Here is a 27,823-nt window from a genome sequence, read left to right as displayed (position 1 = left end):
TAAAATAAAAACACCACCAGTAAAATGGCTCTTTGCTTAGCTTTTGCTACAGCCTGTCAATGAGCGTTAGCATTCTAGCTAACAACTGCTGCATCCAAAATGTTTATTTTGCAAAGATCACAACCAAATATAAATCTTAGCGACTGTTCATTTAGAATTAAAACATAAATTGTTAGTGTAAGAGAACCCAATAAAAAGTTATAAGTACTAAAAAGGTCAACCATGGCTATGTTGAATGGGCACAGATGGTGATGGCTTTCTTACTGCAGTCAAGAGTCACGCACATCTGTGCGTGATGTCAGTGTGTCGTGTACTGGAAAGGGCTCTATGAGAACATTCAACCACAGGCTAGAAAGCAACTTCTCTACAAGCCTCTTCTGCCAAACCTTTTAGTCAGCCAACATAATAGACTAGAAATCCTGTAAGTGTTTTCAACAACAAACAGATATCAACATCATCATGTTATATATTGGATATGCAACTAAATATTTTGCTGTGTGACCCGGAGTTTTATTTTGGGAGCACTGTGGGCCTAGGAAAAAAAGAAAGAAAAGAAATGTATGAAATAATGCTTCGCTCTAACGTATTTTCCCTGAGTGCCCTTAGAGTCATGGTTGCACCATTACCACAGCGAAAGCTTCCATTTCAATCAGTGCCTCGGGTTTCCCCAAAAGCATCTTAACATTAAATTCATCATTAGAACCATTAAGCGCCATGGTGCTAACAATTAACTTACGTCTTAAGATTATTTTGGAAAACCGGGCCTACGTCAAAAGATCTACACCATAATACCGGCGCAGCATTTTCATCTTCCTATAGCGGGTCGCTGGGTCTGCATTTTACATTCATAAACCATGTCGTTATCCATTTGTTTACACTTCAGTCATGTTACCTCATTGGTTAGCTAGCTAACAACCTGGGAACGTTACCAGTATATCCAAACATTTGGGGGCATAGAAAGAAAGGAAAAGGGATAGCTGCTTCAGGAGATCAGTGACAGTAGAAAATAATGAATGTCAGATCTTCTGCCGTTTTTGAAGAGACAGTATACAATTTTCAATGTAATGCACCTCAATAGTGCTTTTACACAATGTAGAAACCTAATATTCCACACATTACTTTGTAATTTCGATGACAGTTATTCCTTTCAACATTTTGCCAGGGTGCAGTTGATAAATGAGAACTTGTTCTCAACTGGCCTACCTGGTTAAATAAAGGTAAAATTCTTTAGCTTTTACAATAAATTAATATCTTATATACATATGACATTATTTTCCTGGGAAAATCATGTCCCTCAAAAGTACCTTGAATTCGTATAGGCCCAATATAGGCTGTATTACAATAAAACACGATATATTCTGGTGCTCCTACATTTCATGTGGTGCTCCTAACTTCTTTAAATTGGGAGCATCAGTGTTAAAATGTTGATGCTAGCCCCAGGGCTCTAAATTAACACAAATACAAGACTACTACGGTCAAAACGTTTTCAATGAAAACATTAATTTCAATAAGTGAAAAACTATTAATTTCAATAAGTGAAAAAACAATTGATAGAACATGAACTGTGTTGTGGACACACTAACTCACTCTTCTTTTTCCTCTCTCTCTCTCTCACACACACACACACACACACACACACACACACACACACACACACACACACACACACACACACACACACACACACACACACACACACACACACACACACACACACACACACACACACACACACACACACACAGAAAATGAATTGACCAGGTGGGATGTAACAGTCTGTATGTTCCCTGGTCTCTCAGGCTGTAGCAGAATTCCAATACAGTTTAGTTTGTTGTAGAAAAGGTTTGTACCCGCAGGGTGCAAGCAGTACTAGGCAGTCTAATATGGTGGTTAGAGCGTTGGGCCAGTAACCGAAAGGTTGATGGATCGAATCCGCAAGCTGACAAGGTAAAAATCTTGTCATTCTGCCCCTGAACAAGGCAGTTAACCCACTGTTCACCCGGTAGGCTGTCATTGTAAATAATAACTTGTTCTTAACTGACTTGCCTGGTAAAATAAAAAAATGGTCTTGTATGGAACAGCTGAGGGTGGGACTTGGTGAATAATTGATGTCGCTTGAGAATTAGCCTTTTGCGGAGGTGATGCTGCTACAATTAACAGGGGCAGATTCAGGGGGTGGATGTGGCTGTTATGATCCAAGGCCAGAAGAGGGACAGGTGTCCATGTTAAAAGGGCTCCTCGCCGGGCTTCCTGTAGGGGCTGACCTCCTCAGTCTCTGTGTCTCCCATATCCAGGCCAGGCTGCTCCTCAGACAACAACACCTCTGGAGTGTCCTCCTCACAGCCCACACTTAACAAAAAACAACACATTTCTGTTAGTTACTTTCAGACTTGCTTTTGACAAATGTGAATGGCTGCCTGTAGTGTAAAAGGGAGGGAGAAAGGAAGACAGAGTGAGTGTGAGAACGAGAGAGGGGGGAAAGAGAGCTCACCTTGGCATCCATGACCTTGGGCAGCCCTCTTCTCCTCATCCAGGGGTGGACCTCCCCCAGTTCTATCTGCTGCTCCCCGGTGAAGCACGGCTGGCTCTTCTGCATCACACGTAGCTTCTCTCGGTCTTCCCTAAGCACACAGTCGATGCCCCTGAGTAGACCAAGGAACATACACACTCGGTATACTGAACTATGTGACTTATATGACCAGGTGAAAGACATACAGTGCCAGTCAAAAGTTTGGACACACCTACTCATTCAATGGTTTTTCTTGATTTTTTAAACTATTTTCTACATTGTAGAATAATAGTGAAGACATCAACACTATGAAATAACACATCTGAAATCATGTAGTAACCCCAAAAAAAAAAGTGTTAAACAAATCAAAATATATTTTATATTTGAGATTCTACAAAGTAGCCACCCTTTGCCATGATGACAGCTTTTCACACTCTTGGCATTCTCTCAACCAGCTTCATGAGGTCATATGGAATGCATTTCAATTAACAGGTGTGCCTTGTTAAAAGTTAATTTGTGGAATTTCTTTCCTTCTTAATGTATATGAGCCAATTAGTTGTGTTGTGACAAGGTAGGGTTGGTATACAGAAGATAGCCCTATTTGGTCAAATAGAAAGTCTATATTATGGCAAGAACAGCTCAAATAAGCAAAGAGAAACGACAGTCCATCATTACTTTAAGACATGAATGTCACTCAATGCTGAACTTTTCAAGAACTTTGAAAGTGCAGTCGCAAAAACCATCAGGCGCTATGATGAAACTGTCTCTCATGAGGACCGCCACAGGAAAGGAAGACCCAGAGTTAACTCTGCTGCAGAGGATAAGTTCATTAGAGTTACCAGCCTCACTCTTTCTTTTCTAGTTAGAGACAGTTTGCACTGTTCTGTGAAAGGAGAAGTAAACAGCGTTGTACGAGATCTTCAGTTTCTTAGCAACTTCTCGCATGGAATAGCCTTCATTTCTCAGAACAAGAATAGACTGATGAGTTTCAGAAGAAAGTGCTTTGTTTCTGCCATTTTGAGCCTGTAATCGAACCCACAAATGCTGATGCTCCAGATACTCAACTAGTCTAAAGAAGGCCAGTTTTATTGCTTTTTTAAATCAACACAACAGTTTTAAGCTGTGCTAACAATTGCAAAAGGGTTTTCTAATGATCAATTAGCCTTTTTAAAATGATAAACTTGGATTAGCTAACACAACGTGCTATTGGAACACAGGAGTGATGGTTGCTGACAATGGGCCTCTGTAGATATTCCATTTTTATCCTCTGTTTCCAGCTACAATAGTCATTTAACACACTAACAATGTCTACACTGTATTTCTGATCAAAATGTGATGTTATTGTAATGGACAAAAAAAAAGACGCTTTTCTTTCAAAAACAAGGACATTTCTAAGTGACCCCAAACTTTTGAACGGTAGTGTAGCTGATGTTGAACTGATCTTCAGGGTCCACTAGATATGATATCTGGAATAATTCAAAACTAGCCTTGAAGAAATCACACATTTTCTCTCAACCCACTTTGCCTGACAACTTGTGCAAGTGTCCCATCTTATAGGCATACATTAGAACTGCAAGCCAGCAACAAAATACCTCATACGCTTTCATCATCATAAGATGCATCACACAAACATACATATATTTTTGGGATCCATTGTGGACATAAATCCAGCAGGTAAATACAGGGACGGAGTAGGTGGGAGTGGAAGGGAGTGGGTAGTATCTATGCTGTGCAATGTGTGCTGTGCAATGTATTTCCCAAAGATGCTGTGTTCCCATCTGAAAAATGTGTAAATAAATAAACCAAATAAAAACCAACAAATATTTCTAACCCCAGCATTCATGGGCACTCATCATTTTGGGAAACATTGCACTAGGACTCATGCTCTGGGTAGAAGTTGTCTGTGGTCACAGATCTAGGATCAGTTTACCCTCCCCTTATCCTTCCCCTAAGCCCGCCCCTTCAAAAATCCCAAACTGACCCAGATATGCATTCACAGACAACTTTCTCATATTCCAAGGCACATTGCGTGCCGCCTCTCTCCTGTCTCCTCCCACTCACCGGGAGGGCATCTGATAGGTCAGCATGACCTTGTCGTCAGCGTTGGCGGTGACTAACCACGGCGGATCCTGCAGTACATACTTGTCATATTGGCTTTCCTCTACCTCCATTGGCCGCCCCTCGCTAGCGCTACCACCACTCCCGCCACTGGAGTGCACTTTGACCTGCTGGCAGCTGTTCTGGGAGGAGTCCACGGTGCCAAAGTAGTTGCTGCTGTTGTTGCTTGTGTGGCTGCTGCTTACTGTGGGGGGTGAATGAACGCACAAAACAGAGTTAGGATCTCTTACCTCAGAAGCACCAGCGTTCTGGTCTCAAGTGCTTCATACATGAAGCAACAAACTGCTGGATGTAATGTCATGCTGCCATGTTAATGTCCTTCTATCTTGTGTTCGTTCTTGTTCTGCCAGCCTTGTTGATCAAATATGTAAACCCCCAAGGCAGTTACAGGAGTGAGGTTTGGTACAGTGGAAGTGACTGGTATATAATAGGAAAATAATTTGAACAAATGTACAATAAGGCTAGGGTAGGTGTGTGTACAGACCTGTGCCACTGCCAGATACTCCGCTAGCTGACGTTCCACATCCCAACGTTCGGCTGTTATTAGACATTCTGTTAGACGTTCTAGCTGAGGTTCCGCAGCCATTAGAGCTGAAACCCATGGACCCTGAAGTGCCTGAGCTGGTGCCTGAACGAGAGTCTGAATGGAGCAGGATGTCCAGGAGGTCACTCGATGATGAATTGACGTCGCTATGGTTGCCCGGCGAGCCCACCTGCAAGACAGAAGTCAAAGGATAAGGTCAACAAACAGAAGCTCCACTTTCAAGTCGTATTGCTCCCTTTCTTCGGTCATCAGTCCCATCCTTTGTTTTTTTGCAACTCTCACTTCTCCCTCAAGGTCTAAGAAGCGACTCAGTCATATTTATTTAACCTTTATTTAACCAGGAAAAGCCCATTGAGACCCAGAGTCTCCTTTTCAAGGGAGACCTGGCCAAGAGGTCAGCAACAATCAATACATTACATAATTAAAACATACAACAATGTGATCCAGCCTATAAAAAAAAGCATTTACACTCCTCTGTAACAGTCTCCCATCAATATTTTAAATTAATTCAGTGGCACTAACATATCTAGATGAAGCATGAATTGTAGACTATTCCATGCGTCTGGGGCACAAGAAGAGAAGGCAGTCTTGCCTAATACTGTGAATGTCCTGGGGACTTTAAGTAGCAACCTGTCACGACTTCCGCCGAAGTCGGTCCCTCTCCTTGTTCGGGCGGCGTTCGGTGGTCGACGTCACCGGTCTTTTAGCCATCGCCGATCCACTTTTCATTTTCCATTTGTTTTGTCTTCTACACACCTGGTTTCTATTCCCCAATTACATGTTCATTATTTAACCCTCTGTTTCCCACATGTTAGTGTGCGTGTTTATTGATTGTTCATGTCGGTTCTTGACGGCTGGTTATTGATTGCCGGGTTATGTATTTACGCCCGTTATTTTCGAGTGACCGGTATTTCTCCGCACCTTAAGTATTGTCTGTGTACTGGTGCTGTCGTGGGATGAAATACCTTGTACACTCACCTCTGCTTTCCTGCGCCTGATCTCACTGCACCAGTTACCCACCACATGACACAATCACCTAGCAGACCGGGTATGGTAACTGCTGTTGGTGAAGGAGACCAGAGTATAGAGGTAAAGAGGGAGTTTACCAAAAAGGGCTTTGTAGATGAACACATACAAATGTATCTTTATGCTCATATAAAGTGAGGTCCAACCTACCATTTGGTACAATGGTGAGTGAGTGACTTGGCATTTGTAATAAAGCGCAAGGTTGCATGGTAAACAGAGTGCAGTCTCTGTAAGACGGAGGAGGTTGCATGGTAAACAGAGTGCAGTCTCTGTAAGACGGAGGAGGTTGCATGGTAAACAGAGTGCAGTCTCTGTAAGACGGAGGAGGTTGCATGGTAAACAGAGTGCAGTCTCTGTAAGACGGAGGAGGTTGCATGGTAAACAGAGTGCAGTCTCTGTAAGACGGAGGAGGTTGCATGATAAACAGAGTGCAGTCTCTGTAAGACGGAGGAGTTTGCATGGTAAACAGAGTCCAGTCTCTGTAAGACGGAGGAGGTTGCATGGTAAACAGAGTGCAGTCTCTGTAAGACGGAGGAGGTTGCATGGTAAACAGAGTGCAGTCTCTGTAAGACGGAGGAGGTTGCATGGTAAACAGAGTGCAGTCTCTGTAAGACGGAGGAGGTTGCATGGTAAACAGAGTGCAGTCTCTGTAAGACGGAGGAGGTTGCATGGTAAACAGAGTGCAGTCTCTGTAAGACGGAGGAGGTTGCATGGTAAACAGAGTGCAGTCTCTGTAAGACGGAGGAGGTTGCATGCAACAAGTCACCATAATCAATTACAGAGAGAAAAGTGGCCTGAACAAGCTTCTTTCAAGTCATAAGCGGGAAGAAAGCCTTATTACGAAAATAAAAACCCAATTTCAATTCAAGCTTTGTCACAAGATTATCCACATTAACTTTAAAGGACAACTGGTCATCCAACCAAATACCTAGGTATTTGTAGGATGACACTTTTTCAATGGAAAAAGCCACCAGATGTGAAAATGCTAAACTTCTCTGGCAGAGTTCTAGCTCTGGTAAAGGTCATGCATTTAGTGTTTTGTATATTCAAGACCAGTTTGAGACCATATAGGGAGGCCTGCAGTGACTGAAAAGCAGTCTTTAGCTCTTCAACAGCCTGAACCAGAGAAGATATTGTCCCACTACGAGAGATGGATAGACAGAGGTCTGTATTACAGTAAGTTATATTTTGTGGAGAGTTGCGATGTTATCCTACCTCGTCACTGCAACACCTCAGCCTAGAGCACACTATATTCCATGATAATAGTTGGAGACACAATGTTTTAGACGTAACATTTTAGCCAGGAGACTTTTGGATTATTGCACTTTCACATAGCAGCACAGTTACTTCACACAGGATGTCGGAATTGTAAACCTTTTTAATGATTCGATACAATTTGCATAAACTAGATGAATTGGTGAAACTATAACATTGTCTCCCAGTAAAAGCATTCTTAAAATATTCATAACAATTACAAATCTACAGCCTGTGCCAGTTGCCTGCCAGCTGAAGACAATATAGGTCTGATTTGTGAATGACGTTGGGGTTAAGTCGCTTTTTACACATCCTAACCCTAGCCTAACACCACCAGTCTGAAAACAACACTTTTCTAGTTTTGCTGCCATTTTCGTGAAACTCAATACTGATGCCACAAACTTACGCTAACGCTGTTTCCGAGAAAGTTGGAGGAGCCTGTACTAAATCTCTCTGGGGTAAAGGGAGGGAGGGAGGGAGAAGAAGAGGATACAGAGGGGGGAAAGAGTGAACCAGGTCAAACTCATGAGGTCTGATATCAAAAGGCTCAGAGACCGTTTCTATCTACAAGCTATCATACTGCTCAACAATTGAACTGGACTGACCCCCTTTACTGACTCCCCGCACTTTAGCAGACACACACTCAGACAAATATACACCCACCCAAACAGATATACAGTACCAGTCAAAGGTTTGGACACACCTACTCAATCAAGTTTTTCTTTATTTTTACTATTTTCTACATTGTAGGATAATGGTGAAGACATAAAAACTATGAAATAACACACATGGAATCATGTAGTAACCAAAAAAAAAGTGTTAAACAAATCAAAATATATTTAAGATTCTTCAAAGTAGCCACCGTTTGCGTTGATGACAGGCCAGGTCATCTGATGCCTCACTCCATCACTCTCCTTTTTGGTCAAATAGCCCTTAAACAGCCTGGAGATGTGTTGAGTCATTGTCCTGTTGAAAAACAAATTATATCCCATCTGGTTTGCGCTTAGTGGGACTGGCGTATCACTGCAGAATGCTGTGGTAGCCATGCTGGTTAAGAGTGCCTTGAATTCTAAATAAATCACTGACAGTGTCACCAGCAAAGCACCCCCACACCTCCTCCTTCATGGTTCACGGTGAGAACCACACATGTGGAGATCATCCGTTCACCTACTCTGCATCTCACAAAGACACGGCGGTTGGAGCCAGAAATCTCAAATCTGGACAGATTTATACCAGTCTAATGTCCTTTGCTCGTGTTTCTTGGCCCAAGCAAGTCTCTTCCTCTTGTTGGTGCCCTTTAGTAGTGGTTTCTTTGCAGCAATTCGACCATGAAGGCCTGATTCACACAGTCTCCTCTGAAGAAGTTGATGTTGAGATGTGTCTGTTACTTGAACTCTGAAGCATTTATTTGGGTTGCAATTTCTGAGGCTGGGAACTCTAATTAACTTATCCTCTTCAGCAGAGGTAACTCTGGGTCTTTCTTTCCTGTGGTGGTCCTCATGAGAGCCAGTTTCATCATAGCGCTTGAAGGTTTTTGCGAATGCACTTAAAGAAATGTTTTATTTTCCGAATTGACTGACCTTCATGTCTTAAAGTAATAATGGACTGTCGTTTCTCTTTGCTTATTTGAGCTGTTCTTGCCATAATATGGACGTGGTATTTTACCAAATAGGGCTATCTTCTCCATGCCTAGCTTGTCACAACACAACTGACTGGCTGGCTCAAGCACATAAAGAAGAAAATAAATTAACAAATTAACTTTTAACAATGCAGACCTGTTCATTGAAATGCATTCCAGGTGACTACCTCATTAAGCTGGTTGAGAGAATGCAAAGCTGTCATCAAGGCAAAGGGTGCCTACTTTGAAGAATCTCAAATATATTTTGACATGTTTACCACACTTTTGTGGTTACTACATGATTCCATATGTGGCATTTCATAGTTTTGATGTCTTCATTAAGTAATATAAAAAAATGCAGAATAGTCCAAATAAAGAACCCCACGCCCCCCCCAAAAAGTACAAATAAAGACCCCCCCCCCAAAAATAAAGAAGAATACAAACTTTTGACTGGTACTGTACACTCACACCCGAACAGATATACACCCACACAGATAAACACACACACACCTACTGCTGCTACTAATTATTTTTACTAAATACTGAACAATTTAAACATTTGCCCCCCAATCCACACATCCCCAATACACATGTAAATATTGGATTATAAATTGTGCCTTCCTGTATTATACTTGTGCTAAAAAAAAATATTATATTCTACTGAACTATTTACTTTATGTTCGTATTCTTATCTTTTACTATTTCTTGCGTTGTGGAGAAAGAACCTGCAAGTAAGAATTTTGTTGGATTGCACATACCATGTGTATCCTGTACGACTTGAAAATGAGTATCATACCTGCTGAAGCTCCTTGACCTTCTCCATGGCTTGGCAGACCATGCTCCCTCCCTTCATGTTGACGGTGTTATTCCCTTGTGTGCCAACGGAGGGCACCACCACCATGCGGTCATGTCTCTCCAGGGAGCACCACATCTCCTCCAGCTGCAGGGGCGAGCTGCACCATGATTGGACCAGTGGAGGGGAGGACGCTTGGTCCCTGCCACCCATGGTCCCATGCGGGGAGCAGCGAGACTGGGTGGTTTCCCCAGGTGGCTTGGGAGCCTCCATGGGCATGAAGAGTGAGAAAGGCTGGGCGGGGATCGGGAAGGCCGTCAGTAGGGGAAAGGCCTGTGGCTGAGCCGGGAAAGGAACATGAGCAGGTAAGGTGAGGGATGTCTGTGGGTGGAAGGGCTGTGACTGAGAGGGGTAGCCGGCTTTCTCGGCCTGGTAGAAAGGCTGCTGTCCTGGAGCCCCGTTTCCCATTTGAGGGAACATGCAGCTGGGGAGAACCAGGGCCACCACGGGGGTCACCATGGGAGTAGAGAAGGGCGAGGGCTGGATGTTTGGTGGCGTGCACTGGGGATCCTGGTTGCCTTGGCAGTCACCAAAGCCTGCCAATGAATTCTCTGGGCGGGTAGGCATGGTGCCAGCCATGGTGCCCACCCCAGGGTATACCTGGAGGGGGTAGACTGGCACCACGGTGGGGTAAGCCAGGGGCAGCAAAGTGAACTGGGAAGTGTTGGAGGGGGACCAGGAGGTCTGGTTGAGGAGGTGGGGTCGGGGCTGCGGCTGTCTTCTCCTATGAGACACGGAACTGTCGGACGACTCGTTCTGTTTCACCCGCTTAGACTTGGTCTTCTTGTTGCGCCCACTTCGACGGGCAGCGGGCTCGGCTTGCGTGCATGGGCGCACAGCGGGCAGAGCTAGAGAAGGGACAGCGAGGGGAAAGGGACAAAAAGAGGGTGTGATTACATTATGTATTTGACTGTGAGAGGTTGAGTGTATGAGAACATTATTAAGGTACTGTGTGTGTCTGTGTTGAATTGTACTAGCCCAAGTCTAACGACCTATACTGAGTTTGTATTGTAATGTGTGTAGAACATGTTTGCTACTGTACCATCAGCGGCGCCCTGTCCCTTCTGGCGCTCCAGGTATTGGGAACAGTTGGCCTGGAAGGCCTGGACTCCCCTCTGTTCCCTGAAGCGACACAGGAAGATCTGCTCCTCCTTCACGGTGTGGGCTACTAGGACCTGTTTGGTCAGACCGAGCTTCTTATAGGGCTCCCTCTCCAGGCTGGGAGGTGAAACAGCATTGGCGGGAGGCCCAGGAGTCTGGCTGCCCTCCTCCACCTCAACCCGAGCCACAGATACATCTACGATGATCTCTGTACAGGGAAAAACAGACAGAGAAACAATTATACAACATATACATAAAAACACCCAACCGCTCAGGACATACAGAGATGAGACGCTGTAATACCCTTAGCAACATTGATAAACATATATACATTAATATTCATTACAGGGAAGCAGAGATGAAGAGAGAATGGTATAATGCACAGCGCATTTAGACACATAGCTTTGGTATAACATACATCATGGTATAGTCTTGAGGAACCAGACGACTGTGAATCTCTGAATATTGTAAAATAAATCTGATACATTACACAACATCAAGATACATCCATACAACACACACACCCATGTACCTACGCACGCACGGACCCACACAGTCCCCACTCCCAAACACAACCCCACCACCACGTACTGAAGAGTAGAATAGAAGAGTAGAATGAGACATGTCAATGTCCCTGTAGTGTATACCTGACCCGGGCTGCAGTTTCTTATCTCCTACATGCACGACGGTGCTGCTGTAGCTACACTGGCTTGCTACTGACACCACGCTCTCGGCTTTGCCGCACGGTGGCCCTGTGAGGGCCGCCAGGGAGGAGCCCACTGCCCCTGTGGCTGAGGTCGTAGCGTCTGTCGTTATGTCTGCGATGACAGGGGTTAGACCAGGCTGATGCTTAAACAGTGCAGGGTCTGCCAGGGTGACAGGGAGAGACTGAGGGAGGGTGACTTGGAGAGTCACATGTAAAGTCCCATAAATGCAGATTATAGAGAGATAGACAAAAGAGAGAGTTTGGCTGTGTCTGATTCAGTTGGTGACCTGTCCAACAGAGCCTTGGTGAGACTGATAGTCTTTCAACTGAATGAGTCTTTAAACTACATGAGTATTTAAACTCAATGAGTCTTTAAAAATAAGAGTCTTTAAACTACAGTGGACAAAATATAAAACGCAACATGCAAAAACTTAAAAGATTATACTAAGTTACAGTTCATATAAGGAAATCAGTCTAAATTAATTCATTAGGTCCTAATCTATGGATTTCACATGACTGGGAGTACAGATATGCATCTGTTGGTCACAGATACCTTTTTTTTAAAGTAGGGGAGTGGATAAGAAAACCAGTCAGTATGTGGAGTGACCACCATTTGCCTCATGCAAAGAGCTGATCATGCTGTTTATTGTGGCCTGTGAAAAGTTGTCCCACTCCTCTTCAATGGCTGTGCGGAGTTGCTGGATATTAGCGGGAACTGGAACACACTGTCGTACACGTCGATCCAGAGCTCTCAAACATGCTCAACGGGTGACATGTCTGGTGAGTGTGGATGAATGACACAATGGGCCTCAGGATCTTGTCACGGTATCTCTGTGCATTCAAATTGCCATCGATAAAATGCATTTGTGTTCGTTATCTGTAGCTTATGCTATGGGGCGCTCTGTTCACCATGGGGCACTCTGTTCACAACGTTGACATCAGCAAACCGCTCGACCACACGACGCCAGTTGGACTTGTTGCCAAATTCTCTAAAACAATGTTGAGAGAAATAAGCTTTTTGTGCACATGGAACATTTCTGTGATCGCTTATTTCATGAAACATGGGGCCAACACTTTACATGTTGCGTTTATATTTTGTTCAGTATAAAGGAGTTGAAATATAAATACTGATATTTTGATAAATTGGTATGTGTATGTGGAGCCAGACAGAATCTGCAGGGTGTTTTCCAACCAACACTTTATCAACGTTGTCACACTATAACAAATCAGTGTATCTGTGACTATTAATCTAGCAGTATTATTTGTTTTAAATTCAATTCATCCCACAGGTATCTTTAATTTGAATTAGAAGTTTGCAGGTTCCATCTAGAATGAGACATCTAATTTAAGTACAAATCACACCGGAGCCAAAGGCGTCAAAATGTCAGAGTAGAGAGCGTCAATACACATTAACGCGTATGCCAATTTAATTGTCACAATAATCCATAACAAACAGTCGCATTTGTTACGTTCGCTATGTAGCCCTTGTGAATTATTGTTATGTTCCTTATGACTCACCTTATATGTCCTACGGGAGCCACCGTACCTGCCTGCTCTAAGCAGTTGTTATGTTTGGTCAAGAACGTGAGGTCTGGTGTAGCTAATACACCCGATGAGTTTATAAAGAATTTAGCTAGTCTCGTTCTTTCTACATGGCAGTATTCTCTCTTAGCCTGCCTAGGCTTTATGCCTGTGATCAAAATCAACACAAGTAGGTATAACGTTATTGTTTTCAAATATGTATTTTTGGCACTGGCAGTATTGTTATAGTAGCGACCCATTATCAACACTTAAATATGCATGTCACAAATCCAGACGTAACACACACACAAACAAGTTTATTTTCTGGCAATTTATCGGCTCATTTTACTAGCAATACTTCGTGTAGACGTGAGAAAAATAGATTTGATTTCTAATTTAACGCGCGGTCCGTCTGTGTTCTCCCACTCACTACCTTGCATTCTAATTCCGACTGGTAAAAAAATTGTGGTGTAGAAGAGTTCACTTGCAATATAGGATACATTAAACATCATACTGTAGCAATAATACCGAAGTCAATTGTTGAACATCTTTTATTAAATGGAGTGATAAAGTAAAAATAGATTACGACCAGTGGTTGAACGTACCTTCAGATAATTGCATGGGATTATCCCCTCCTTTCTGCTTGTCCTCATCTGAGGACATAGTGTTGTCAGAAGAGTGGCACCTCTTCATAGTGATGGGAACATTACAGCCCTCTAGATATCTGCCCAGAGAGGGAGAGAGATGCACACAGAAGGATGAAAGACTGATTAACTTTATATCTTAATCAAAAACAATAGCCCATGATGTAACTACTACCATGTAATTGGGTAGCAGTAAGTACATACAGAATAAGTAACAGTCCCCTTTCCACCTATCTACCCAGAAACAATGCCCATAACAGGACAACTAGATTAATAGACAAAAGACCCAAGACTAAATAGGCTAGATGACCAGAGAGATGTACAGATACGTGATTAGCAAGATGAATAGGTGACTAGTTAGTAGTTGTTCTGACTAGATGACACTGTCTAGACAGCTGATCTGTTGGTAGGAGTAGACCGTCTGGTCGTTGAAGGCCAGCTGCTCCTCCTGTACAGCAGTCCTGCTGCTGCTGTCCTCCAGGCTCAGCCCACTGACCCCAGCACTGACCCCACTGTCCCTCCAATTCAGAGGGGCCACAGGGGTTGCAGATTCCTTGGAACGCACCCCTGCTGGACTCTTCTGGAGGAACTCTGCTGGGAAAAGGGAGTGTATCAAGACTGGGATGGGCATGGATTTGTACGTTCTGTATACGCCAAACTACACCCATGAACTACACCCTTGGATATGTGTGTTTTCTACATCTCTTCCAACACACAGAAGTGCATTCATATCTGTACATCCACACATATGTACACTCCCCAGTTCACATTATCCAATGCACATGCGAGCATATCTCTATGCTTCCTGCAGACTGTAAATATTTCTGTGCTGGTTTGCTTGTTTGACTTACTGCCAGGGCTCTTCTTGATCTCAGGCATGGCTGAGGAGGAGGCTTGGTAGATCTGCTGTTCCTGACTCTTCTGGAGGTGGATACCTTTACAGATCTCCTGGAATGACCTCTGCTGGGGAGGAGAGAAGAGACATGTTCACTATCACAGAGAGAGAGAGGGAGAGGTAAAAGAGAGAGTGAGAGCGAGTGATAAGACAGGGAAAAGAGTGTGACAGAGAGGGTACTTACAGGTTTGGCCCAGCTGCTCTCCCCCTCCTCCTCGATGTGTGTCCTGCTTGGGCTGCCCTCGCTGGTCATCACCTGAGATGCTACAAGGTGGTTGTTGCTTTCCACGCTACCGTAGCCACTGGAGCTAGTGTTGTGCACCGGCTGTAGTAGCAATCTGTGGATCTGCTCAGTGATCTCCCGGACTTCAGAGTCCATAGTCTCCATGAGGGCAGGGAGCGGGGACACAAACACATCCTCATTCACCGGGCCTCTAGAAGTGGGAACAACTACATTATCCTTATTCAGTCATACAGGCTTCTTATATTAGAGATTTTTTTTCTGTCTATTTCAAAAAAATTGTGCCAAGATAACACAAAATAGTGCTGGGCAGAGAGTAGTGTCAAGATAGAAAACATTGTGCTGGGCAGACACTCACATGCGGACTTTGTGCCTCCCGATAACGAAGGAGACCTTACGGCTCCAGGGGTTGACGAAGCTGGACCAGCTGGTGTCGACGATGACGTACTCTCCGTTCCGCGTGCAGAACCTGATGGGGGAGTGGTCGAACGGCTGGCCAGCGTACTGAAGGACTATGGGTAGGAGAGAGGACATAGATGTTAGCAAAAGACGGAGTAAAGCTAAAATTGAATATATTCTATTATTAAAGGGTCATACAGTGTGTTGTATGCAGTCCAGAGATAGAATAGCACTACGTTAATTAAGTAGTATGTTAGAAGGTGTGTTCTAGTTTCTCTTACTCTTCTTGTGAATGGCCAACATGACAGGCCTGTCATCGGGATGCATGAGAAGAAGGACTGGGGTGCCAATCAGATCCTGGGGGAAGTACCCAAGAAGTGGAACAGCTCTGAAAGGCAAAAAGCAATAACTTTGTGAGTCAGCCAATAGGTTTCATAAAAGCACTGTACTCTTCTGTCGGATAAAAACAAAAGTGTATGGGAAAAAAAGTGCAAATGTGTCTCACCTCTCATCCACATCCTGGAACACACAGCTAGGAGTGTGTGTGGTGGTGAAGATGCGCTTGTCACTAGGGATTCTGGGAGCTGTAGGCAAAATGAAAACACTACTGTTCCCACACACTATATTTCACATATACCTATTTCACTAATATACACTACTGAGGATGCAGTTTCAAAAGTATTCAAACAGTCACGACTCCGGCATTGTGACGGCATTATCATTGGTCCTTACCCTCGTATCCGGAGTGCACCTTCTCAGCCAGTAGGAGGCAGCAGAACTGGTCCTCAGAATGGACCTTATCCTGCACCTTCATCAGGTAGGGGGTCATACAGAATGGGTAGTACTGCAGGTCCCCCTCACACTCCTTACCCCCACTACAGAACACAGGAGAGAGAGGACAAAGTCAGCAAGTCACTAAAGCAGCAACAAAACCATGAAAATATAGTGTCCTTATGATTGTCAGCTGTGTCAGTGACTCACTTCATTAGCATCTATTTCACAGATTGAGTTGCTGCTTGGGTGTTTTTCTGCCTCTTGGGGGCAGAGATGAGCTGTAGATCTACTTTAACGGCAACTGTGAATAGTGTGTGTGTGTGTGTGTGTGTGTGCATGTAAATGTGTACGTGTGTGTCAGAGAAAAGAGCGAGAGCTTCCTGTTTATGAAACCAGCCGAGAATCAAACTAATTTAAACTGGAAAGCGGGAATGAATAGAAACATGGAGAGCAGCTGACTCACGGACGCAGCCACACACACACACACCTGATCCGACAGAAGAACGATTTTTCCTGCATGCAGTCCGACCGGGATGACTCTGAAAGGGGAGGAGGGGGGGATGAAAATGGTTTTAATTCAAAATATGTCTACTTTATTGGCTCAATGCCGACCCTCTTCATTCAAATGAGATACTATTTCACGAGTCACATCAGCTTTCAACAACACACCTATTCAGAGAAATTTACAAGATGAATACAGAACAAAGATACGCTCAATTTAGAGTAGGAGAGAAGATCGGTGTCTTATCTGGTGCCCTTGCTTCAATGCGTACACTATGTATGTTTTCCGAGCTCTGGTTAACCCCCTGTATTGACTGGTTTCGTAGGAATCTGTAATTGATTTGATTAGGGTGGGGACGACTAGACTCTTATACAGGTACATTCATGTTTTACTAGCAACGGCTTCGCTTGTGCTGTTTGAAATTGATGACTTTTCTGATCATTATAACTACATGGGATTTGACTGAAGAGTGTCTCGAGAAGCGCTATATATTTAAAATGGGACAGGCGGACCACCCTTATAGCCAGGTTTAATGGGTAAACAAGCATGTTCTCTTTTTCCATCCTACCATATGCCTTTAGTGCATGTGTGATGTAGCTCTGTTGTTCACCAGTCTAAAACGGTTCATAGACGGTCTATAAGAGGTTATAAGTTAAGGAGGGGTTTTCGCTACCTGCTCCAGGAGGGCAGGTGGTATGGCATGTTTAGAAGTGTTTAGATTGTCTATAAGTGGTTATACGCGCTCGTAGAGGGGTCATTACCTGCTCCGGTGCACATGCTCCAGGAGGGCAGGCGGTAGCGCGTGGTGAAGCTGTAGAAAACACTAACGTCCTGGGGAGTCAAGAACTCCACAAACTTGGCATCCTTGAAGATGCCCCGTTTACAGTTGAGGATGGAGGCAGCCTGGTCTGAGATGTAGACGATATTTCCCGTGATCAGAGATACAGCTACAGCAAAGGTGTCCTGGAAGGACACAGAGGCACATGTGAGAAACTGGCATATACAGTACACGGACAGCTGCAAGTTTGGATTACTCATACGTTTTAACATCACTGGGATATCTGATCTGTTGTTGGTCAGACACCATGTCAAATCAGGATGGATGGCATGGATGTGGTAGGCATAAACTCGTGGCTGTTATAGTGTTAACTAAGCATTACTGTTGGGTTCCATTTGTTTTTGAGGATGTATTCAAGGAAAAGTTTTTTTGTGTGTATTCAGAAGTAATACTGTACTACTAAGGAATTTACATTGTTTTTGAGGGTGTACTCTGAGGTGATGCTGTCTATCTCCTCGATGGTGTAAGAGGACACTTCCAGGCCTGATGGCTGACTGTCATTGGTCATCAGCAGCTGGTAGTACTCCTCATTGGCTGAAACACAACACAAACACACATTGGTTTCCTTGTTGGACTTTTAAGACACATTCCTAATACAATAAACTATAATGTAATGATGCTAAATTCCTAATCTTCTCATATGTTCAGGACTTCCACCCAGAATGATGTGCGGTTTGGTTGTCTCTTACCTTCCACCTGTTTGACGCAGCGCAGTGCGTATTTCAGGGTGTTTAGGGAGCTGGACTTGTTGCCTTTGTTCCTCTTGTCAGCAGGCAGGAGATGTCTGAGCTGCTTGGCGGTCCTGAGCAGCTCCTTCTGGGTCTTGGTCTTAGCGGACTCCTCACTACTGCAGCCGCTGGTGGAGGGGTTGTCCTGCTCAGAATTCAGCAGGCTGAAGGCATTGGAACTACTGGGAGGAGAGGGACTGTGGGAGTTAGAGCCACAAGCAAGAGAATTATTAATAACACATTTCTATTAGAGACTTGTTTCACACCACTAGAATTACATTGTTGCAAGCCGAAGCTACACTGTAACATGTCTTCTACCGAGCTGCATACTTTTGAAAAACAATAAAGGGACTGAAAGTAGGCTTGTTATTGTTGATGTTTCAGCTACAATGTATTTTTCTTGAAAGGTAGCCTTGACTGAGGTTAACAAGAAAAGGTCTACTTTCAATCATATTGTTTTTGTTTTCAAACGACACTGAGGCCATTCATTAAAATGCTATTCCTCTTGGACAACTCTTGCGTTCATTGCAGGCTAAAACAACTGGACTCTTATACAGGTACATTCATGTTTTACTAGCAACGGCTTCGCTTGTGCTGTTTGAAATGGATGACTTTTCCGATCATTATAACTGCATGGGATTTGACTGAAGAGTGTCTCGAGAAACACATTCAAAATGGGATAGGTGGACCACCCTTATAGCCAGGTTTAATGGGTAAACAAGCATGTTCTCTTTTTCCATCCTACCATATGCCTTTTGTGCATGTGATGTAGCTCTGTTGTTCTCATGTCTAAAACGGTTCATAGACGGTCTATAAGAGGTTATACGTTAAGGAGGGCTTTTCACTTCCTGCTCCAGGAGGGCAGGTGGAATGGCATGTTTAGAAGTGTTTAGATTGTGCTCCAAAGACACAGTATGGCACCAGAGTGGCCCATGCCACATGTGCGTTTATTGTGTTTGTGAGAATTTGCAGTAAGTAGGAGCCATTGTGTGGTTTTGGGCCACAAGCATTAGCTTACAGGCTTAGCGAGAGCACTACTACATCCAAAGGCTATAAACTGCCCCCTAAGGCATCCAACTCTTCGTATATAACTCAGGTGTGTTTAAATAACTAGCTTAAGTAGCTGAGAATATAAAGCGGCTTCAGAAATAGCCTCTCTAAGCGCCAATACAGATCTAATTATATTGAATAGTTCAATTACATAAAAGAGCTGTTGATAGTATCAACGGCATCTGCTATTGGGATCAACAGATTGGTTTGGCATTAGAGTGGCAAGTTAATGGTGAATTATAGAGGTTGTTAATGATAGTATAGGCCTTCTAATGATAAGAATAGGCCTCCTCACTGTTAAAGTGGAGCCCATAGGAACATACTGTATTGTCACAGAGGTGGGAGGTGGACGGGAAGGAGGAAGCGGGGGACAACTTCACCATATATGGCAGATAAGAACTGAGATGTCTCAGCAAAGAATGACCCTGATAACTGTTTGCTTTCATCGCCAATTTTACGCAATCAAGATGTGCTCCAGTGTCTTCCTCTGAAAAGAGTGTTCAAGGTGATTTCAGCCCAGTTGCTGAGGAACAAGGAGAGAAAGGGGGTGACAGAGTGTCATCAGGATGAAGTGCTGCCATTCAGGGTCCTAATTGGAGCCACTTCATTGGCAGCTTCTTTAGTTTCTCACTGGGGTCCATCATTACTTTCTATGGGCTTTTCACTGCTCTCTGTGAGGGCCTCACTTCACTATGGAGCAGGCTGCATGGGCACCACGGGAAAAGACACCACAGGAAAAGAGGTGAGTGGTGGGTGAGAGACAGGGCGCCGCTGTGCATCACATACATCTATTATCTAGGGCATGTCAACTCTCTGAGGCCGGGACAAGTGGAGGTTCAGAGTAGGGATGTGGGCCAGCATGTGTCAACAGAGAGGAAGAAAGAGGGATGGGTCTCTAGAGCTTCAGAATGTGCTGCTAGTGACAGTCATATTGATGCCAACTTACCATACGTCCTAAGGAGAGAACGGGGACACACAACAGAGGACACATGGTTTTGTACACGCATATGTGGGATATGTGATAACGTACGTTGTCGGATCAACTAACACGGTCGACTGTATATTCTACTGGGCTGCCATTGATTTAGGAAATAGGACCTACGACTGGACTGGTAAAATGTAGGAATGGTAAAAAGGTACCCATAAAGAAACGTGATCTACTCTAACCCCACCCCGCCCACAAACCACTAAACCCCACCCACAAACCACTAACCCCCCCCCCCCCCCCCCACTGACCTCTTGCTACTCCCAGACGACTCCAGGAGGGCGGAGTCCTTGCTGTTGCCGTTGGAGCTACCTGTCGACTCGTTGTCATGACTCTCGTTTCCGTGGCTCTCGTTGCCGTGTGACTCGGTCTCGCTCCCGCTGGATCCACTGCTCTTCATATCCACATCGTCGTGGTGGGAACGTGAGCAGACGTTCTTACGCCGGATGCTGTCACTGCCCTCTGAGGCAAGACCCAGGTCTGGACCACCCTGGCCATAGCTGTTCATACAATGGAGCTGGGCCATGGAGCTGCACGAGGAGGCCCCCCTGGGCATGGAGCTGCACGAGGAGGCCCCCCTGGGCATGGAGCTACACCCCGGGTCTGAATCCTCTGACATTAGGGAGGTGTGGTGTGTTGGGGGTTTGAAACCAGAGATGTGCTGGGTAGAGAATGGAATAAGCCAAACCCAATCACACCATCATCTGCAAGACGCTGGAGAGAATGGGTGGATTAGAGGCCGAGAGTTTTCTGTAAATTAAGAGAGGAAAAAGAGGGTCAGTTACGACTTCAAACAATAATAAAACCCTTTAGGAAAACCTTGTAAAATGAAATAAATCCCTGGAACAAAAATATTATTAGATACAGTAGATTTCCCTTTGAAGCTGTCAGACAAAAAACACAGACAAGACCCCCCAAAGGGTGACACTTGCCCCTGTCTTCTGCCCTTCCCACAAAAGTGCTAGTTTTTTTTAGACATCAAAGCTGTAGTACATGACCTTTGAAATCCACCCAGGTGAAGACCAGGCCAGCGGATGGTCCATCAGTGGATCCACCCAACAGTTCTCCCTACTGGGATCGCCGCCTGCCCTTTCTCCCATCTCTGGGGGGCTAAGTCCCCTTCAAAGGTTGAAGCTTTATCTTGTCTAGACAGTGCTAGAGTCAGCCCAGCTCAGTGTACAGTGCACTCAGAAAGTATTCAGACACCTTGACTTTTTCCATATTTTGTTACGTTACAGCCTTATTCTAAAATCGATCATATTTTTTCCTCCGCAATCTACACACAATACCCCAGAACGACAAAGCGAAAACAGGTTTTTGAATTGTTGGCAAATGTATTAAAATAAAAAACAGTTACCTTATTTACATAAGTTCAGACTCTTTGCTATGAGACTCAAAAATGAGCTCAGGTGCATCCTGTTTCCATTGATCATCCTTGAGATGTTTCTACAACTTGATTGGAGTCCACCTCCAATGGACATGATTTGGAAAGGCACACACTTGTCTATGTAAGGTCTCACAGTTGACAGTGCATGTCAGAGCAAAAACTAAGCCATGAGGTTGAAGGAATTGTCCATAGAGCTCCGAGACAGGATTGTGCCGAGGTACAGATCTGGGGAAGGGTACCAAAAAATGTCTGCAGCGTTGAAGGTTCCCAAGAACACAGTAGCCTCCATCATTCTTAAATGGAAGAAGTTTGGAACCACCAAGACTCTTTCTAGAAATGGCTGCCCGGAGCAATTGGGGGAGAAGGGCAAGGAGGTGACAAAGAACCCAATGGTCACTCTGTCAGTGCTTCAGAGTTCCTCTGTGGAGATGGGAGAACCTTCCAGAAGGACAACCAGCTCTTTAGCACTCCACTAATCAGGCCTTTATGGTAGAGTGGCCAGATGGAAGTCACTCCTCAGTAAAAGGCACAAGACTTTCAGACCATAAGAAACCAGATTCTCTGGTTTGATGACACCAAGATTGAACTCTTTGGCCTGAATGCCAAGCGTTACGTCTGGAGAAAACCTGGCACCATCCCTACGGTGAAGCATTATGGTGGCAGCATCATGCTGTCGGGATGTTTTTCACTGGCAGGGACTGGGACACTAGTCAGGATCGAGGCAAAGATGAACGGAGCAAAGTACAGAGAGAGATCCTTGATGAAAACCTACTCCAAAGCACTCAGGATCTCAGACTAGGGAGAGGTTTCACCTTCCAACAGAACAACGACCCTAAGCACAGCCAAGACAACGCAGGAGTGGCTTCTAGATAAGTCTCTGAATGTTCTTGTAGCGTCATACCCAAGAAGCCTTGAGGCTGTAATTGCTGCCAAAGGTGCTTCAACAAAGTGCTGAGCAAAGGGTCTGAATACTTATGTAAATGCAATATTTCCGTTTTTTTATACATCTAAATCAGCAAACTATTAGAAAGAACCGTCATGGACTGGATGTTGAGTGGCTGTCCTGTATAACCTGAGCAACTACAAAAATCAGGCCCCGACTATTTAGTATGTTCCTTGTGTATTCAATTTATCTTGAAAACTTCTTATTTTGTATCAATTGCATTTATTTCCCCGTTAAAGAAACTGTTACGGAGACATCAAGGGCACCATGCAGTAAACCTAAAAGAGCTAACTGGCCTATCATCTCATCTTGTTACACCACCTGACCTGGTCCTTGGCTGTTGGCATGGCCCGTGATTGAAAAGTACCTATTCGCTGCATTAAAGTTCACATACCTTCCCGCACCACACTTCCCTAGCTGTAATTGACTTGGCAGAGAGCCAGAATAACCTAGTGACCCAGAGAGAGACTGGCATGAATTCACTATGGACCGTCTGTCTGTTATTGCAGAGACCGGCTCAAACAGGTAGTAGTCGAAGCGGCTGCTCCTGCTCTATGGAGGAATGGGCACGTTGCCAGCCAGGAGTCTATGAGATGTCAAGTAATTTAACGACTGACTTTAACCGGCTATTAGTAATGTAACAGAAAGCATTACACAGCAGCTAGTCAGGTCTCATTATCTGACTTCTAATTTGAATACTCAAATACAACTCAGCATAACTTAATGGTATTGGATTAGAAGTCAATTAAACATACTGGATTCAATTCCTCTGTGTTGGGAACAGGACAAGTGCTGTTGTCATCATAGGACAATTGTTATAGAACAAGGTTGTATGTTTACTGAAATACCCAACACTCAGACCCATTTTCTTCACAATATATTTTACTCAACTCCAGCCACTTTAAAAATTGAAAAATGTATGTAAAAAATGTATCACTAGTCACTTTAAACAATGCCACTTAATATAATGTTTATATACCCTACATTACTCATCTCATATGTGTAACGGCCGTCATCGGTGGAAGAAGGTGAGGACCAAGGTGCAGCGTGGTAAGTGTTCATGATTTTTAATATAATCAAAACTGAACACTAAACAAAATAAGAACTAGGAAGAATGAACAAACGAGACAGGACTGTCTAGTGATGACACACAAAACAGAAAATAGAAAACAATCACCCACGAAACACAATAGAAAACCGGCTACCTAAATATGGTTCTCAATCAGGGACAATGATTGACAGCTGCCTCTGATTGAGAACCATACCAGGCCAAACACAGAAATAGCAAATCATAGAAAAACTAACATAGACAACCCACCCAACTCACGCCCTGACCATACTAAAACAAAGACATAATAAAATAACTAAGGTCAGAACGTGACAATATGTATATGTACTCATATGTACTCTATACCATCTACTGCATCTTGCCATCTTTATGTAATACATGTATCACTAGCCAGTTTAAACAATGCCACTTAATATGTTTACATACCCTACATTACTCATCTCATGTATATACTGTACTCGATACAATCTACTGCATCTTGCCTATGCCATTCTGTACCATCACTCATTCATATATCTTTATGTACATATTCTTCATCCCTTATACACACACAAGTGTAAAGGTAGTTGTTGTGAAATTGTTAGGTTAGATTACTCATTGGTTATCACTGCAATGTCGGAACTAGAAGCACAAGCATTTCGCTACACTCGCATTAACATCTGCTAACCATGTGTATGTGACAAATAAAATTTGATTTGATTACTGTGTCATCTCACAGCCTTTAGCATCTTTCTTAGCTACTTCCCTTTGCTAAAAAAAACTCAACTCTGTCCTGCGCCTTGGGTGTGGGACATTGTGTCGAGTGACAACATTATCAAGTGGAATTTGAACAGGAAGGAAAGAGATACGTTATGGGTTTCCGGTGTTCTCCTCAAGGACAATGGTCCTTCCCTCAGGCCCTCTTTGCAAGGCTAACAGTGACATGGGATTCTGCTATCTACACTGAACAAAAGTATAAAACAATGTGGTTCGCAAGTGGCCATCGAAGGTGAGCATTTGCCCACTGAAGTCGGTTTGCCCACTGAAGTCGGTTATGTCGCCAAAATGCAGTCCGGTCAAGATCCCGGTGAAAACAACGAGCACAAAGATGAGCTTCCCTGAGACGGTTTCTATCAGTTTGTGCATTAATTCTTCGGTTGTGCAAACCCACAGTTTCATCAGCTGCCCGGGTGGCAGGTCTCAGACGATCCCGCAGGATGTGGAGGTCCTGGGCTGGCGTGGTTACACTTGGTCTGTGGTTGGACGTACTGCCAAATTCTCTAAAACAACTTTGGAGGTGGCTTATGGTAGAGAAATGGACATTAAATTCTCTGGCAACAGCTCTGGTGGACATTCCTGCAGTCATGCCAATTGCACACTCCCTCAAAACTTGAGACATCTGTGGCATGGTGTTGTATGACAACTGCACATTTTAAAGTGGCCTTTTACTGTCCCCAGCACAAGGTGCACCTGTGTAATGATCATGTTGTTTAATCAGGGTCTTGATATGACACACCTGTCAGGTGGATGGATTATCGTGGCAAATGGTAAATGCTCACTAACAGGAAAGTAAACAATTGTGTGCACAAAATATGAGAGAAATAAGCTTTTTGTGCGTGTGGAAAATTTATGGGATCTTTTATTTAATCTCATGAAACATGGGAACAATATTTTACATGTGTTACAATTTTTGTTTAGTATATTTAAGCAGCAGTGTTACGATGCTACGCTAGTAGGTACCTGCTAAATTTACATAAGGAGTTATGCAATATCCCTGTTATAAGGTATTAATTAACAAATGTACTTACGCAATCATTTCCACTGGTGCACTCCATAATTTGAATATTCATGGGAACAGAATGAAACACTGGTAAGTATTATAACCATTTAGTAACAAATAAATTATACTTATGCGATGTTAAGTGTTGCCACTGAATATTCAAGTTAGAATGTTCTTCTTGGAGAACCATCATGTAGAATACTGAGTATTGTGAAGCAGAAGTAGGGAAAACTAGCAGGAAGGACTCACCGTGCACGTGTGACCTATAATAGTGGCCTAATATGGGTCTACTGCATGCCTTTCACATACATTTTATTTAACAAGGCAAGTCAGTTAAGAACAATTTCTTATTTTCAATGACGGCCTAGGAACAGTGGGTTACCTGCTTTATTCAGGGGCAGAACGTCAGATTTGTACCTTGTCAACTCGGGGATTCGATCTTGCAACCTTTTGGTTACTACTCCAATGCTCTAACCACTAGGCTACCAAGAGATTAGATTATGTATACATCATATTATATCTAATACAAAATAAACAGGTGAGCTGAGGGCTAAAGTGACATTTCAAAATGTAGACACAGCAGCATTGAGCTCTACATGACTAAATTAAATGAAGGTATTTGGTACAGTCCATATTAGGACTAGGCCAGATATACAGCAGTAGGCTAATAGCTAGGACCAGGAGTTTGATTTTCTGACCATGCAAGAACTACTCAGGGCCCTCGTCTCTTCACAGGGCCGCAGAGTTTCCCCCCTGGTCGTGACCCATTGGAAAACTCCTGGCCGAAGCATGTGTTTTAAAAGATGCCGCCACAAAACTGCACAGCACAAAGTGAAAGAAGCTCTACCCAGCTCATCTCTCGCTCTGAGAACTAGCAATGGGTATCAGGTTACATGTAATGTGTTCTAACGCAACCTATGGTGAAGGAAGAGTTCACGGGAGCATGTGACCTGTATTGTATATAAATGGATGATGCCTCTCTTTACAGATGCATTCTTTGTCAGATTGAAGATAGGAGTGTCATGTCGGATGCAGCTTGATTATGAAATTATCTAGTTTGAGTATTTGACAGACAGTATAATGAATGGCAAAAACGAAAAGTTTATTTTCACACAACAGTCAATTCAAATCATTGTGTCATGCCTGCAGCTGAATAATTACATTAATTGTTATTACTCAACAATAACAGTGTGTTAAGAATCTGGCAAAAGGGTAAGTGATGCTCCATTTTTCAACAAGTCAATGGAATACATTGAAACACAACAATGGATCTTTGAGGACTACCATAGCCCACTGCTACATAGCTTACTGCACATGACCATGCGGATGTCAAAGTCTTCATGGCAATAGTAAATAAAGCAAGGCAAATCAACTTCACCTAAGCATCACTAGAGAAAGGCATAACGGCCCTGTTACAAGAGGACTATTGGAGGAAACACCAGTTCCGCGTGCTGGGCTTTTTTTATGTAACGAATGTGTTATAAAACCGCACCGCAAGGCACCCAGCCACTGCCTGACTTGATACAATGAAAACAGCCGCTTGCTCAGTTCATCCTCTTTTTCTAAAAATGTTTCAATGAGAGTAAACACCGCAATAGACTCCCCTTTCAATACACTAAGCAGTTTTGGACAGATCTGACACATGCAATGATTGCGTCATTGTTTCTATGTCTATGGCACAGGCAAGAACATGATAAGAATATAGCTTTTGTCAAAATGGACTTTTCGTAGCAGGTTATGACAACTTACGGAGCAGGTAAGGATAATTAACGTAGCATGTTAGCAAAAATGCAACTTTTGACGTCAATTGGACAAGCTGTAATCAATCTAGACATGACCACATAGGATCGTTAAAACAAACACTGCTGTCATGTGGGCCGGGCTGACCGAAGACTACTGACCTATTATGAACCGCACACTGACACAGTTATGCAATGCAACGTTCAGACAGACTCCTTTTAAACCATTTCAAAGCTCGGTAAAACCCCACCAAACCGTGTTATAATAAAGATGTATATGTGCTCCCACCACAGAGTTTCGAAGATTTAGGCTTTTGCTATACAGTGGAAAATCAAGATCTAGCCAAGTCACATTATAGTGAATATAATCCAATGCGTTATACAGCATCGTTCCATAACGCACCCGCAAACACCAAACTATGTAGAACCATGACAAATTCACCAACCTGTCAGTTAAAGTAGTTCCTCGTCTCTTTTCTTTGATTCCAAAGACTTATGTTGGTTTTCAAAAGGAATAGTTGTATCTTGCTGGAGCAGTGCAAAATGCCAGCAGGCTTTTGTTTAACACAATGCATTTGTCTCCGACTAATTCGTTTTCTTATAGACCTATTTGCAGTAAC

At 43.6% G+C, this 27,823-nt stretch overlaps 1 protein-coding gene across 1 annotated transcript; it reads right to left on the bottom strand.

Annotated features, from left to right (window-relative positions):
* Positions 1–29: 29 nt before the first annotated feature.
* Positions 30–27,823, bottom strand: per2 (period circadian clock 2). The gene is given in 20 exon segments (XM_031809800.1): positions 30–2,349; positions 2,492–2,642; positions 4,571–4,811; positions 5,112–5,340; positions 9,866–10,770; positions 10,965–11,231; positions 13,856–13,974; positions 14,269–14,485; positions 14,746–14,854; positions 14,974–15,223; positions 15,389–15,542; positions 15,711–15,817; positions 15,935–16,013; positions 16,162–16,304; positions 16,691–16,742; positions 17,467–17,668; positions 17,956–18,077; positions 18,233–18,468; positions 20,558–21,056; positions 27,650–27,823. Coding segments are annotated over 19 exon segments (3,963 nt in total). The 5' UTR covers positions 20,926–21,056; positions 27,650–27,823; the 3' UTR covers positions 30–2,337.

The sequence above is a fragment of the Oncorhynchus kisutch genome, linkage group LG30 (genome assembly GCF_002021735.2).
Source record: "Oncorhynchus kisutch isolate 150728-3 linkage group LG30, Okis_V2, whole genome shotgun sequence".
Taxonomy (NCBI): domain Eukaryota; kingdom Metazoa; phylum Chordata; class Actinopteri; order Salmoniformes; family Salmonidae; genus Oncorhynchus; species Oncorhynchus kisutch.
Note: the sequence above shows the minus strand (reverse complement) of the source record. Positions and strands in the feature narration are given on the sequence as shown.